Below are 16898 nucleotides of genomic sequence, written 5' to 3'. Positions count from 1 at the left end.
AGATAATATCTAACCTCGCTAGTGCTCAAAGAAATACAGTGAGATATCATTTTCCCTATAAAGTTACCAGAGATACAAACAAAATACTAAAAAGAAAGTAAAAATCTCCTATTTTCATGTAAAAAAAATTATTTCTTTAGAAAAAAATTATAAAAGTAAGAACACGACATATTTTTAAAGGAGAATGATGATACCAATACTATGAGGGAGAGGGGAGAGAGGCAATCTTATAACCTGCTAGTGGGAGTACAAACTGGCACAACCTTTCCAGGGGCAAGCAGAAGTAACTACCAAAATTTCCATGTGCACATCCTTTAGCCCAGCTATCCCACTTCTACTTATTTAACTGAAAGATACAATAAAGAATGTATACAGAAAATTGATTTAAAACTGTTCACCACTGGATTGCTTCAAAGAGTGAAAAACTAGAAATTGCCTACGTGTCCAATGTTATGGGTTAAACTATGTCTCCCCTTAAAAAAGATACATACCAGTACCTGAGACTTTATTTGGAAATAGGGTCTTTACAGCAGTAATCAAGTTAAAATAAGTTCTTTAGGGTGGGCCCTAATCCAATATGATTGATGTTAATATAAAAAGGGGAAATTTGGACAGAGAGACAGACATGCACAGAGGGAAGACAATGTGAAGACGAGAGGACGCCATGTGAAAATGGAGGACCAGAGCGATGCATCTGCAAGCCAAGGAACACCTGGTAAATCACCAGCGCTGGGAAGAGGCAAGGAAGGCTTCTCCCCTACAGGTTTCAGAGGGAGCATGGCCCTGCTGACACCTCGGACTGGGACTTCCAGCCTCTAGAACTGTGAGACAATAAATTTTTGTTGTTTTAAGCAACCCAATTTGTGGGACTTTGTTACGGCAGCCCTGGAAAACCAGTACATCCAATAACAAGTAAATGACAGAATAAATCATTCTTTCAAAACAGTGAAACAGAGCAGTCATTAAAAATGAACTTGGAGACGGATATTAACTTACATGGGAATATATTCACAATATACTGTTTGAAAACAGCAAGTATAATGTTTTAGTAAAAGATTACATGTAGTATTTCCTCCTTTTTGTTAAAATATATACGTAAATATATACTCGATTAAAAGTCTAGAATGCCTTGTTCAAACAGTTAACAGTGGTTAGCTCTGGTAAAGGAGATTATGAAATTATTTTTTTACTCTTCTTTTGTTTAATCACTACTTCTTGGCTTTCTGGCAATGAATGATGCACACTGTGCCTGTTGTCTGGACTGCCCAACAACCCTCTGGGTAACAGATCCTACCTGCCCACAGTGGCCCACCCACCATGGAGGTGGCACATGACCTGGGCTGGGTCAATCAACCTGGGCCCCATTCCGCGGGCAACAAGAATTGGTCCAGAAGGACTTGTGACTCAAACCAAGTCAAGTAAAATCTCTCCTTGAAATTTTCCTAAATGGACCTCCCAGGAGAGATTCCTTTTCCTCTATGGTCATAAAGCTGTAAAGAGATGAGCCCAGAGCCACCAATACCCCTGACTCCAGTTTCATGGAGAAGGCCAACTCCCAGAGGAGGGCACACAGTGAGAGTGTCCTGGTGGCATGGAGCCCCTGGTTCCACAAATCTCGTTCTCCCCTCTGCCCCTTCACAGTTAGGTGAGGAAATATCTGCCCTTTATTTGCTAGAGTCTGTTCAAGTTTGCTCATGTTCAAAAACAGACATTTAAAAAATGCACTCTTGGGGCCAACCCCATGGCCGAGTGGTTCAAGTTCCAGGCACTCTGTTTCGGCAGCCCAGGGTTCACGGGTTCAGATCTCAGGCACGGACCTACACAACTCACCAGCCATGCTGTGGCAGCATCCCACATATAAAATAGAGGAAGACTGGCACAGATGTTAGCTCAAGGTAAATCTTCCTCAGCAAAATAAAAAACAAAAAATGCACTCTTTATCAATGAATTGGGCTTAAAAGCTTTAACAGGCTACAGCAAACATCCAGTTCCATTTGCTGCCTTCTTTAAATCATTCATGAAAGCACTCATGATAACAGAATCTTACACACACAACTATAAATATACTGAAAGTATCACTGTCTAATTGATTCCAGGGGCCGGCCCAGCGGTGCAAGTGGTTAAGTGCACGCGCTCCGCTGCGGCAGCCCTGGGTTCGCCGGTTTGGATCCCGGGCACGCACCGATGCACTGCTTGGCAAGCCATGCTGTGGCGGTGTCCCATATAAAGTGGAGGAAGATGGGCATGGATGTTAGCTCAGGGCCAGTCTTCCTCAGCAAAAAGAGGAGGATTGGCAGATATTAGCTCAGGGATGATCTCCTCACAAATAAAATAAATTAATTAAATAAAAACATAAAAAATAAAAGTATTTCCATACTTCTAAGCCTCTGAGATACAAGTATATTAAAGTATATTATTAAATGCAGCATTATCAACTACTTGGTCGATTTTCATAGGAATTTTTCCCCAAGGGAAGAATTGTGAATACTAAAAAACGTAGGTTGACTGAATGCAGCAAGCTTCTCTCACAGAAATTTAAGTATATTCTGAACATAATTTTCTAACTATCACCATTTCTGTTGCTAGTCTATGAGAGACTAATGCTATAAAATTATGAGTGGTGGAAAAATTGAAACAAAGACAATTTCAAAAGTTAGATGATATGTTCAGAAAACGTTCAATCCCTTATTTTGAACATTATGAAAGAAGTATACAATTTTTATTAAGAGAAAATCCATTTTCTCCACCCTCCCATAAATGTTTAAAGAATTTAAAGCCAACACAAATAATAAAGACGTGATTCCAACACAAAATATGCAGCCCTAGTCAACATGTAAACTTACCTGTCCAGTGCCAACTTCAAAAGACTCATAATCAACACGCACAGAAGAAACAGAAGCACCAACTGGCAGTTTCCTCTTGGACTCACTAGATTCTGAGGGGAGAGAAGCCATTTCTTTAGCTTTCTGAGCACTTTCCTCTTGTCCTTTCACAGAAGCGGCCATCACTGCCTTCTTTTCTGATGCTGCTTTTTTCTGTTCCTGTGAAATAGCAACATTTCATAACATAACCTTGAGGAAAAGTTCAGTTATCAGCTATCACTACGAAACATGCTATCTCAACATTACAGCACGATCAGTAATTTCTTAGACACAACAATGGCATTGTGGTGATTACAGAAATGTCCTTTTTAGAGACACACACTAAATACTTAAGGAGGAATTACCATGATGTCTATAATGTACTTTAAAATTCTTAATAAAAAAAAGATTAAGAAGCAAAGAAAAACTACAGCAAAACAGCTACAATTAAATCTAAGTATTGGCTATCATTATACTAGTCACTCTACTTTTCTACATAATTTAACATTTTAATAATAAAAAATAAAAAATTGGGGCCGGCCTGGTGGCGCAGTGGTTAAGTTCACGCACTCTGCTTCGGCAGCCCGGGGTTCGTGGGTTCAGATCCCAGGCACAGACCTACACACCACTCATCAAGGCATGCTGTGGCAGCATCCCACATACAAAAGGTGGAGGAGGACTGGCACAGATGTTAGCTCAGAGGACAATCTTCCTCAAGCAAAAGAGGAAGATTGGCAACAGATGTTACCTCAAGGCCAATCTTCCTCACCAAAAAAAAAAAAAGTAAAAAATGCCAACTTCTTCCTTTACAATCTCAACTTTAGACAGTTTAGAAGTACTATATAATTGTAAAATACATACTTCCTATAAAGATGTGTAATTTAGGAGAAATTTCTTCATTCAACACATTTACACCCATTATGTCTGCATTGAACCACTCACAAGTTTTCCTTAAAAGCGTTTTGGGAAGAACAGATAAACACATTGTGGTATATTCATACAAAGGAATAACTACTCAGAAATAAAGAGGAATAATCTGCAAATGATGCAACAACTGGATGAAGCTCAAAAACATTATTTTGAGTAAAAGAAGCCAGATACAAAAGAGTATGTAGTGTTGATTCCATTTATATGAACTTCTAGAACAGGCAAAACTATTCAATAGTGATAGAAATCAGAATAGCACGCAGTTGAATGGTGGGAGGCGTTGACTAGAAAGAAGCATGATGGAATTATGAGTGACAGAAACTCTCCATTTCTTGTTTTAGGTGGTGATTACACAGGCGCAAAAATTGTCAAAACTCATCTCACTGAACACTTAAGATGTACGCATTTCCAAAAATAAATAAGTAAACAAAAGCTTTGGGAGCATCTATGGAACAGGAGTATCACTGAAGTAATGAGATCAAATCCACTCACGCTGGTTTGTGATCACACCCTGATACAGCAGCAGCAGCAGGAGAACATGAACAGCTGCCGTGGGTGGATGTGGCCATTCCCCACAAGCACATGTTCCAGTAGCCCTCACTCCCCAGGCTGTGAATGACTGTGCAAGGCTCTGCTTAAACAGCTATCAACAGTGCCCAAACAAAACAGCTGGCCAAACCAATCTTGTCTATTAATGAATTCCAAATACTAGGAAATCAGGAAAACAAGTCCAATTGGTTAAGTCAACAGGCAATATAGCAAAAAGAAAACTCTCTGCCATCCAGCTTGGAACTGATTCCACCAAAAATGTTTTGGAAGGCATGGTTATCTCTGCCCTTTGGAGGCAGCAAAAGATTAAACCTAAAATCCAAAATGAAGAACATGCAGAGTGCTTCAGTTTAAATTTGCTTTCTTGGGCCGGCCCCATGGCTTAGTGGTTAAGTGCACGCGCTTCACTGTTGGTGGCCTGGGTTTGGATCCCAGGCACGCACTGAAGCACCGCTTCTCCGGCCATGCTGAGGCCACGTCCCACATACAGCAACTAGAAGGATGTGCAGCTATGACATACAACTGGGGTTTTGGGGGAAAAAATAAATAAATAAATAAAATTATAAAAATAAATAAATAAATTTCCTTTCTCACTCAGAAGTACCTCCCATTATACTCATAGAATATCCTAAATTGATAAGAGAGCTGTCTAAATAGATCATAAACTGTCCTATTGCACAGTTGTTTTATTTCCCCTAGACACACACAATAATTTTAAAATGAAGTGAACCTATACACACATACTTGACTATCAATATTCCCAACACTAAAAACTATTCCTTAAATGAAAATCACTAAAATGGTTTACAGAGGGGGAAAAAAAGCACTCAGACCACAAATACTTGATCTTCTGATTATAAAATAATTGGATAATTTTGATCCCATTATTTCAGTTATAGTAAATCAATAGGACACACCGTATTATCTTATTATTGATCTGGTAGCTCTTGTTACCTGTGAAAAATGTAGAGCAATCAACGCAACACAGCTGAGAAAGTTTCATGGTTCATCCAGAGGCAATTACTTTTGAATTTAAAAAATAAGATCACTTTATAGACTTTCATTCCTTTCAAAACATTCTTATATGCCATAATTTATATATCTAAGCAACTACAGTGTATAAACCAGGCTCCTTCTAGAAAATTTTCAAGAACTATAGAACACTTTTCTACTTTTTTCCTTTTATTATAGAACATAACCAAGGACACGATATAGGGCCTGAAAGCAGAGCTTCTCATTTCTTGTGCTTTTACAGGCTTGTGTGTCACTGGTGTGCACATGGAGACAAACGTGCTTAGGCACGGGGAACCTAGCCTGACAGAAAGGAACGACACTAGCGCACTCGGGGCCTGGTTTCAGTGTGACCACGGAGCTCGTCAGAGATTAATGCCTTGGGATCTACCTCACAGGCCTGTTGTGAGCCTCAGATGAAGTGAAGAGCTCTTTGTAAACTGAAATTATATGATTCAATATACAGAAAAAATGAAATTAAACTTAACTGCCAAAGCTAACATCCTCTTTCTCAACGCTTAATCTTCATTGTTACCTTCAATCAACTACATACCAAAAACAATGTTCTAAAGACATATTTATGTCTAAAATGTCTTTTGAGCTGCACCCTTCTTTTCCATTTCCTATTATACCCCATCATCTCTGGCTGAGTCACTGAATAATTACAAGGCCTACTCTAAGAAATTCCTAACAGCCTCCAGCTTCATCCCCTTCCAACTCCAGCTCCACATTGTAACCAAGTGAACTCTCGAAAACACAAGCCCATCATGGAACTGTCCCCACTGCTCCACTGCCCTACAGCAGTGGTCCTCAATGTCCCCTCAAAAACTGAAAGAGCTTTACTGCTGCTAAAATGAAACTGTGGCCCAATTCACAAAAAAATAAAATTTTAAAGATCAGGTTGCTAACAAAATTCTCTCAACTTCAAGATGTGCTCCAATTTTTTTCGCTTTAGTACTCCATCAGCCAGTAGGCCCTAGCAGACAGCAAACGAAAGCAAATGTTAATGGAAAAACCAGGAAGGAGTCAATATGTTCAAAAATTCATTTACTATAGATACATTTGCTCATGCCTGAAATTATAATGTGCTTCACAGCACATATTTTTAAATATTAAAATTTCTAAAGTTAAAATTAAAATTTAGACTGAACACAGACTTGGTGTTAAATCATGATTTGTCACAGAAGCAGGTCAGAATCTCATGATGTCTGTTTAAAAGCACCGTGACTTTCATGGCCATAAGAACACGGTGAGAACCACTCCCTTACAAGAGAAAATCCAAACTTCCACATCTGCCATTCTGGCCTCCAGACCCTCTGCCCCACCCTATTCCCAGCTCACCTGCTATTTCAGCCAGAGGAAAACACAGCCCACTGCTGGAAGGCCATTTCCCCTGATGGTACCTCTCCTTCAAGCTCAAGCATCTACACCTTGGGGAGGTCTTCTCTCACCAACCCCAGCCCCTTCTCCCCAGGCCAGAACTGCCACCCCTCATCTGGCTCGGACAGTACGGACAGCACACTGTTACAGGACTGATGCATCGTCACTGTGGTCAAATCTCTCCCCAACTAGACCACATGACCTCAGTTCATCTCCAAATCCTCAAAACTGAGCCCAGTACCTGACCCAAAAAATATTCATAAAATGCTGAATAACTCAACTGCTTAAGCTAATCATAACAAATTAGTCCTATGACTTGATAGTCATACTACATATAGGGGGGTATATGTTAAGTTCCAAACACATAACTCAAATAAAAGAACTACAGTAGTTCAAAAGATGGAAGGATCAACAAAGACCATGTTAATAACAACAAAAATAAAACAGCCACCCTAAGTGCTAATTTTTCTAATTAAGTATTTAGAAAATCACTACAAAATTAATTTAATAAATGAAAATTAAATAAAACTTGTGAGTTTTTCCCAGTTGTTTTATTTCTAAATGTTTTTTAGTTGTTACTTTGTTTTGTACTGCATTTTTGCTTTTTAATTATTATATAATGAGATTTTAGTGAGTGTGTTCTTATCTCTTTAGATGGTCAACAGGATTGGGAAGAGGGAAAAGGAGCTGACATTTATTAGGAAGGTATCATCACTCCCATTTTAGAAATGAAGGAAACCAAGGATCACAGCAAAAAGAGGAGGATTGGCATGGATGTTAGCTCAGGGCTGATCTTCCTCACAAAAAAAAAAAAAAGAAAGAAAGAAAAAATAAAAGAAATGAAGGAAACCAAGGATCAGACAAGTTAAGCAAACTGTTCATGAATATGTAGTTAATAAGTGGTTGAACTGGGAATTAGGGTCAGCAACTCATCGATTTGTCCGGAATAACTTAGTTTTTGTACTGGGAAATCCCCAAATATCAATTTTAAAACGGAAAGTCCTTCATCCTGGGAATTCTCTCAGTCCCAGGAAAACAGGGATGGTCAGTTACCCTAACTGGAATTTAAATCCAGTTCTGGCTGACTCCCAAATCTGGGCTTCCATCAACTCCACTACTGCGCCCTTGGGCAGGGAGCACACTAGCTGGCCTAACCATAGTGGTATTAACAAAAATATGCTAGTCACAGATGAGTTTTAGTTTCTTTTTTAGGGCAGAAATGAACTTTACCAGTTTAATCGCTTTATGTTTTACGAAGTTAGCTATCTTCTTTCTGGGTCCAAGGGGTATGCCCATTTCCTTCAGGTCATCAACTGTACACATAAGCTTTAAAAGCAAACAAACAAGCACATTAATTAACCAATCTAGTGACAGATGAACTGCAATTGAAATAAGGAAATTATAACAAGAAACCATATCATCTAAAGCAATCTAAGATCCAATCAATTTTTTTAAAGTTAATTTTTTTTGTTTTTAAATCATGGGTTAATTTAGACTGCAACATCTTAGGCTTCCAAATCTAAATCATTCTATTAATTTTTAACAGAAAACACAAGCTTATTGTACAAAATTCAAAAGCTATAGTCAAGCATACAACGAAGTCTCTCATCTCCACTCTTGGCCCAACCACCCAGTTCTCTCAGAAGCAACTGCTGGCAATCTGCTCTCCTTCCACAGATATCTTATGTACACACAGCATCTGCACGTTTTTCCTCGTGTGTGTAGCCTGCTACGCAAACAGGACTGAACTTTGCTCTTTTCACATAACGTTTCTTAGAGGTCATTTCACACCAATATCTCTGACGTCGTCTCATTCACTCAACAGCTGCAGGGTATTCCATTATGTGGAGGCACCATAAATGATTTCACCAGTGCCCTACTACTGGACACAGAGGGTGTCGCTAAGGTTTGCTATTACAAACAGTGCTGCAGTGAGTATTCTTGTAGATGTTCTTGTGCGGATATTTCTCTGTAGGAATTATTCCTGCCAGTGAAATTGCTGGGGCAAAAGGTATTTTTCATAGTTTAAAAGATATTGCCAAACTGCCCTCCACAGAGGCTGTACCAATTTACACTCTCACGAACAATATGTAACAATGCCTACTTCCCCTCCTCCTGGTTACACAGTATATTATCAAATTCTTTATTTTTGCCAAACTGATAGGTTAAAAAAAATCTCACTGCACTTTTAATTTGCATTTCTCTCATGAGTTTTCATAAGAAGCATTTCTTATGATAATACGCATTTCTCTCATGAGTTTTCATACGATACGATACTTGTTACTTCCTTTCCTATATATCATCTGTTCATATGCTTTGCCTATTTTCCCATTGTGCTGATGGTCTTTGTGTAACTAATTTGTAGAAGCTTTGAATAAGTAGGGAAATAAGCCCTCTGTCTATAACGTGTTCTAAATAGTCTTAATCTAGCACTGGCCTTTACGTGTTGTTTATGGCGTCTCCCGCTATGCAATTTTTCTTTTATGCTTCTGGGTTTTGTATCATACTTAGAAAAGCCTTCCCAAATTATATTAAAAAAATTCTCCTGTGTTTTTCAATTTTTTAAACATTTAAGTCTCTGCCTTATCTGGAATATATCGTGATGTAAGAGTGTTTAAATCATTGTTAATTTTCAATCTTATACACAGGAAAAACAATTTTAAACAAAAATGAATCAAACGATCACCAGTACCAGAGATTCCATATCAATCTTTTCCTTTTCAAAAGTGCTAAAGTATTCAGAGAGGCTAAGTCCTTCCAGAGTTTCTTGCAAAGTTAGGACTTCTTCATTTTCAACGTCAAGATCACAAGACTCATCCAAAGTCAGCTTTGGCTCTTCAGGCATCTTAAAAAAAAAGTCAGGAACATTGCAAAGCTCAGAAAAAGTCCCATAAAATGTCTCCTGATCTACAAAAAAATTTTAAACAATTTTGCTCTACATACAAATCATAATTTTAGGTAGTTTGTCATCCAAAGTTTGAATATTCTAAAAAAGTATATAAATTTAATAATCACTCATGCTCCCATTTCCCACAATAATTTAACTTTTTTTAAATCAAACTTTCTCTCACATTTAAATTTATAATCCATAAGGAAGAAGAGTGAGAAACTCAAACAACAAGCTATACGATTCCATTACACTTGTAAACTTCATTATACTTTGACATATAAAAACATTTCAGGAAACAATTCAGATTTTGGAAAACTGTTCAGCTCCAACTCTAAATCTAAATGTTAATTGGGTCATACCTGCTTTTCCTGAAAATGTGGCTGCTTCACAACTCCATTAGCAACAGCAAAAGGCCCAGGAGACTTTGATAAATTCAAATCTTTTTGATTAGACAGGATGTCAAACAATATTAAAGAACCTAAGAAAAAGAAGGATTTTGTTTTATAAAGCACTAGGTACTTGTATAACACAAAATAAAGTCTCTTACTTTTTTTTTCCAAGTCCGTAGGCAGAAGTGATACAAAAGTTACATGTTAATTACGATCTGATAATCAATATTCTTGTTTTGCCACAGAGAATAAATTAAAATATAAAGCATTCCTAGGTAATTCCTAGAAGAGGTAAACACCAACGGGAGAATCTAAAGTCAAAGCATTCACTTCTACCCTTTATAAAACTTAAATCTATAATTCTAAATCTTGCACTAACAATGTCACCCACACTGAAAGCAGTGATAACTCAACAAAAATTATGTTTAAAATGTGGATATTTGACAGCTTTACCTAAACTGTGACCAGCAACAGAGATCCCTCCTTTGAAGTCTGGGTTCCGACTCATAAAGAGTGCAAGCAGACGGTTTATCTCCATTCCTACTTTTTCCACAATCCTCTGACAGTAGGTGGGGCTATTGTAAAATAAAATATCTAGCAAGGTTTCATTGGTAAAGTGACGAAACCGACCAATACTTGGTAAAGTGATTTTCTTAATATTCCTGTTTAGACAGAAAAAAAAAGTATGTTCATTGAGTAGCCACCTTATATCTATGGATTTTTAAAAGTTTAGATTTTGATTTCTGAAAATACAAGTAAAAGAAGCCCACAGACTAATTACAAGTTGATTCTGTAGACAGAGTTATTAAAAATAAATCAAGATAAGGCAAAGAAGTTGTTATGTGTGCCTACAACTGTACTATGATTTTGGGATTCTCTGAAGAGTCATCATATAAACTAAGGCCCATACCAAGATTCTAATTTTATTTTTAAAGAGAAAAGCCTACTCTTCCATTTTTCTTCCAATTAATTGGAAATCAGAGTACCTGACAAAAAATTGTGGTGAAAGGACAATAGATAACGTAGCAAGGGGCAAGAAAGGAGCTTCATGGAATGAAAATCTTTCCTGATTTGAGAATGGCCATAGTAAAATTCATGAACATCCAGAGAGAAAGAAAACACTCTCATAATAGGGCCTAACAAGGAATAACATAGAATGCTGTTTGTAGGATCTGTTTTATTAAACCTGTGCCCTGAAACATGATGACATTCACTAGAATCCAGTTACGTTATTAGCCCTGTGTTCCAGTGTAAATATTTCCTAAATCTGTAGTTCTCAGCTGGGAACATTCAAAATTCAGTGGGCCATTTTTAGTTGTCACAGTGCCTGGTGAGTGCTGCTGGCCTTTAGACAAAGGATGCTAAACGGCCTACCGTGCACACAACAGCATTGCATGATAAAGAATTGTCCTGCCAAGAGAGTTTCTACTGAGGAACAATAATCTGGGGGCCTGGGGCGGGGCGGGTGCTACTGTTACCTAGAGGGTAGCGGCCAAGGATACTGCTAAACATCCTACAATGTAAAAGACAGGCCCTTGTCTAAACCACTACAGATTAGAATAGTATTTTAAAACTGGCTTAAATATCTTAAGATTCTCTTAAATCTTTACAATAGGAATGCATATGAGCCGGCACCGTGGCTTAGCAGTTAAGTGCGCGCGCTCCGCTACTAGCAGCCTGGGTTCGGATCCTGGGCGCGCACCGATGCACCGCTTCTCCGGCCATGCTGAGGCCGCGTCCCACGTACAGCAACTAGAAGGATGTGCAACTATGACATACAACTATCTACTGGGGCTTTGGAGGGAGGGGGGAGGGAGAAAAAAACAGAATGCATATATATGTATGCATGGACTCACACACACACACACACACACACACACACACACACACACACAGAAAAGTAGCATATAAACCTAACAGCCAGTATTTAATCATACATCAGAACAAGTATATAATTAAAATAAAGAAATACATTTGTTCAAGTCATAATAAACTATTTCATATTATGGTTTAAATTTTAAGTTTGACTAATCTGAAAAACAAGTTATCAAAATCCACCAACCTGTCAACACCTGTGGCATCCCCACCTAGGGAACTATGCCAATGAACTGGAAGGAACTCCACTCTGCTTACTTTCCGATCATCTAAAGCTTTCTTGAAATGCGTCTGCAGCAATTTGAGAGAAACCACCCTAAAATCATCCACTTAAAAAAAAAATCAGGGAAGACAAATTAAATTGATTAAATTTTCCTAGCTCGACAGGTAGTCAGCAATTCCCTCAAACATGCCAGTACTTTTATCACAAACTTTTTGAGGAAAAAAAGATAACAAAATTAGTCCAAAAAAATTAAACCCCAACCTTTTGGAAGCTCTTTTTAACTTTTCATTATTTTACAGGAATGTATAAATGACTAAAAAAACATTAGTTTAACTACCACTACTGGGAGTCAGCAGGGCACTATGGGTACACTCTGGAATCAAACTCCCTGCCGTTGGATCCCTGCTCCAGAAGCCACAGACTGTGATACGGGAGAGGTTAACTTACCCCTCTGGGCCCCAGTTCATCACCTATGGGGGGATAACAGTGACAGCACCTAGGCCCCAAACGCTGATTGTGAGGGTTAAATGATGTAATACATGGAAGACACTTGGCACACACCAAGTATTCAATAAATACAAACTATTATTATACAGACATAAAAATAAAACTTCAAAATTCTAAGTAAACCAGGCAGATTCATAGTTCCAGTAACATTTTCTCACAACTAATTCACTATAAATCAGCTCAACACACAGGTGTTTCTAGTTGCTGGAAGTGCTTAGGCAGAGGCTGTCTGTCAGAAAGTCTAAATTATTTCCAAGAGCCCTTCTAATTCTTCACAGTCTAGAATTTTATGAGTTATATATGTCATAAGAGCAAATCAAGTACAAATTGATATTTCCCAGTGACCATTTAAATCGCATCTTACAGTCCCTCAGTCAGTAGTATACAGCTGGAACTATCTTAAAAATGAACACTTAGGGGCAGCCCGGTAGCACAGCAGTTAAGTTCACATGTTCCACTTCGGCAGCCCAGGGTTCGCCAGTTCAGATCCTGGGCACGGACCTACTCACCGCTCAACAAGCCATGCTGAGGCGGCATCCCACATAAAAGAGCTACAACTCCACAACTATGATGTGCAACTACATCCGGGGGCTTTGGGAAGAAAAAAGAAAAAAGAGGAAGACTGCCAAGAGATGTTAATGCAGGGCCAATCTTCCTCAAAAATAAAAAAATACAGAACAATCAGGAGTTGGCTTTAAAAAAGAACACTTAAAAGTCCTTCTATTAGTTCTCAAATCATTCCATGAAATAAAATGACTACTACTTACCACATTCAATAATGCTTCTAAAGCGCAAGTCACACACAGGTCCAATGCCATGTACCATGAACACCAAATGGTCAACCTGAGGCATTTCCCCTACAAAAGAAATACGCACATACATACATACACACACACATACATACATACGTACATATATACATACATACAATGAGGTGGGAAATTGTTTGGGTTTTCTTACTTGAATAGCAATATTCTAGATATCGCCTTTGCAACACAAACTTGCCAAAGAAATTCATGACCCTTCAAAGCTAATAAGCCTCATTACTCTCTATCAAATGAGAATAACAGCTCAAAGTCCATCTTGGCAAATAACAGTGAACTAAACCAAGCAGTGGAGGAAGGAGGCCACCCAGAGGCTATCAGCATATGATGACCAGCAGTTTTGTACCAACAGAGGCTCCACAACCCTGTGATTTCTTCAGAAATCCTCAGGGCACTAAGCCCCACATGGAAAAGCAATTTGCCAATACAAACTTTAAAATCTTTCCCTTTAATTTGTTAGACTCATACATACTATATAGGAATATCTCCAACTTAAATCTACTATTTTACTCTGGTTATTTCATTCAGATTCACAATATGAGTACATTTATTTTGTAATTTCATAAGACAATGAAACAAACGAAGTATGTAAGTGTCAAAATAAAATCCATACTGTAAATAGTATAATAGGAGAAACCAAAACACACATACTGGAGCAGGGGTTGGCAAACCACAGCTCATGGGCCAAATCCTGCTCACTGCCTGTCTTTATAAATAAAGTTTTATTGGAACACAGCTATACCCATTTGTTTACATACTGTCTATAGATGCTTTCATACTACAATGGCCAAGTTGAGCAGATGCAATAGAGTCCACATGGCCTGCAAAGCCTAAAATATTTACTATCTGGCCCTTCACAGAAAAAGTTTGCCAACTTCTGTGCTAAAGTAATACAAACAAGATGAGGCATGACCAAACAAGGGCAAAAGTATTGCCAAAAGCCTAATAGTTTCAACAAGCAAAGTGCTTCTTCACAACAATACATATTTTAGAATCTATAATACATGGTTTGTATATCTTCAACAAAATTTTAAATTAAAAAGTAAACAGATATAAAAGTAATAAAATTAAAAAGAAAGATATGTGCCAACCTGGCTGATTTCTGCATGTTATGGTGGGTAATCCTAATAATTGTTTCTTTTTTCATCATTCTAAAAAATGAGGCTAAAATAGAGAAGTCTAAAAATGACCTTGGTCCTAAACAAACTATACACACCATCAGGAATTTCATCAAGGTTATCATCAATTCCACGCTTTACAACCCTGGGCCTTGTCTGTCCATCTTGTGTGGTTCCCCATTCATCTGGCACTGATGAAGGCTGGAACTGAACAATAACCTTCAAGATACAACAGAAGGATTATGACACTCACTACCGCTCACTACCAAATTCATTTCCACTCCAGTCTAAATAATTTATTTCAATACATAATAAAATACTTCGTAGAATGGATAGTCTATAAATCAAGTACCAGTACTGTTCTCCCAAAACCAATTTTGTAAAAGTCCTGCTACTGTCCATTAACCATTAAAACTAAGCAAATCAATACCATTATTCCCAATGCTTATGTTGGAAAATAATACAACTAAATCAGAAGTAGTATACTTTGATTTAAAAATGTAATATAAAAATCTAGGTTTACACATAAGAAATTAAGGAAAAGTTACCTGGAATAGAGAAATCTTTGTCTTAGAAAAACATTTACGGCAAAATCTTTTAAATAGTAAGATTCCCAAGTAATATACAAATTCAATTTGAATGCCAAAAACTGATTTACCCACCACATTTTAGGAAGACATATATTTTTAAATCAATGGTATAGTCATGCATCACTTAACCAGGGGATACGTTCTGAAAAATGTGTTGTTAGGTGATTTCATAGTCGTGCAACCATTATAGAGTGTACTTACACAAACCTAGATGGTACAGGCTACTACACACCTAGGCTATATGGTACTAATCTTACAGGACCACCGTCATACATGTAGCCCATCGTTGACCAAATCGTCATTATGCGGCACATGACTGTAATGCGTTGTGCTATGAACTGAGAATGGCTGCAACATCACTAGGCAACAGGAATTTGTGAGCTCTGTTAAAATGTTACAGGACTACTGTTGCATATATGATCTGTCGTTGACTGAAATATCATTTTTCAGCACAAGCCTGTATTAAATTTAGCCTGGTGTCATACAAAAATTTTTCTTTAAAAAAAAAGAAAAGAACGCATGCAAGATGGTATGCAAAATTTTTGTGTTTGTATAAAAAACAAAGGTTAAAAAAACAAAAACAAAAGGTTAAGAGTGGTTATCATTACGAGGAGAAATTGGGGGAATACAGTGGTAAAAGGCTTTTTTCATTTGATACCTTTTTATACTGCTTAAATTTTGTTGGCATATGAATATGCTTTTATTTTTATTTATTTCAATATCGATAAGGACTATTGAGGTGGTTAGATTATAGGTTATTTTTGTTTCCTTTTGTACTTTTCTGAAATAAATAGCATATGTGCTGAGAAACTTCTGTATGCCAAGCACTATGCGAGATGCTTCTGCATCAATTATCTCACTTTATCTAAAATATGACGCTGGGAGGTAAATCTTATCGCAGGTGAGGAACCTGGAGCGCAGAGAGATTAAGGATGGTAAATGAAAGAATCAGAACACCACTAATTAATATCTTAAAAACACATGAAAAGTTCATGGAGACAATACAAATAAAAAGAGGAAGGACATATTTTTACTTTCAAGGTTGAAACAAACCATCATCAAGGGCAGGGTGGACAAACTATGGCCTGCAAACCTAATCTGGCCTAGCGCTTGCTTTTATAATTAAAGTTTTATTGAAACAGACACAATGATTGGTTTACATATTATCTGTAGCTGCTTTCAGGGTACAATGGCAGAGTTGATAGCTGCAACAGAGACCATGTGGCCCATAAAGCCTTAAATATTTACTCTATGGCCCTTTACAGAAAAAGTCTGCTGACCCCTGATCAAGTACAAAAATTTATCAAACAACTTCAATGGGACACACTAAGCTTCAGCTAACACGTTGTTATAAAAACTTCATGAGAAAACTTTAAATTTCATTTTTGTTTCTATGATCAATGTGAACTACAGCAAGGTTTTAAAAGCAATGCACTTGTAATAAATATATCCCCACTGCAGAAGTTAATAAAAAATAAACATTTATCAAACACATTCAGCAAAATAATTATGAAAATGAACCTAACACTTTAATATCTTAATATCATTACCTTTGGATTGTGCATAACAATTGTCTCTCCACTTGGAAACTCTAATCTACGGTGCCATTGATTGGTGGTTACAGCTTTTTTATATTCAGCCTACAATAATGGAAACAACATATAAGACAAATCTATACCACACTGAGAGAAAGTGTGAAAGAAAATTATAACTATGATGGTCATAAAAATAACAGTAATAGCAGCTCTCAGATA

The 16898-nt window shown here is 37.5% G+C and overlaps 1 protein-coding gene across 3 annotated transcripts in view; it reads right to left on the bottom strand.

Moving 5' to 3' along the window:
• SEC23IP (SEC23 interacting protein) overlaps positions 1 to 16898 on the bottom strand; it is a 42991-nt gene that overhangs the window by 12228 nt on the left and 13865 nt on the right. For all 3 annotated transcript variants that reach the window (XM_087432711.1, XM_014785792.2, XM_087432712.1), the window contains exons 5-13: positions 16695 to 16784; positions 14653 to 14773; positions 13380 to 13469; positions 12070 to 12211; positions 10461 to 10669; positions 9978 to 10096; positions 9421 to 9573; positions 7959 to 8054; positions 2844 to 3041 (exon numbers count right to left, since the gene is read on the bottom strand). In XM_087432711.1, coding sequence (XP_087288837.1) covers positions 2844 to 3041; positions 7959 to 8054; positions 9421 to 9573; positions 9978 to 10096; positions 10461 to 10669; positions 12070 to 12211; positions 13380 to 13469; positions 14653 to 14773; positions 16695 to 16784 — 1218 coding nt within the window. The remainder of the gene's footprint in view (positions 1 to 2843; positions 3042 to 7958; positions 8055 to 9420; positions 9574 to 9977; positions 10097 to 10460; positions 10670 to 12069; positions 12212 to 13379; positions 13470 to 14652; positions 14774 to 16694; positions 16785 to 16898) is intronic.

The sequence above is a fragment of the Ceratotherium simum genome, chromosome 6 (assembly GCF_057802395.1).
Source record: "Ceratotherium simum simum isolate JZ-2026a chromosome 6, ASM5780239v1, whole genome shotgun sequence".
Taxonomy (NCBI): domain Eukaryota; kingdom Metazoa; phylum Chordata; class Mammalia; order Perissodactyla; family Rhinocerotidae; genus Ceratotherium; species Ceratotherium simum.
Note: the sequence above shows the minus strand (reverse complement) of the source record. Positions and strands in the feature narration are given on the sequence as shown.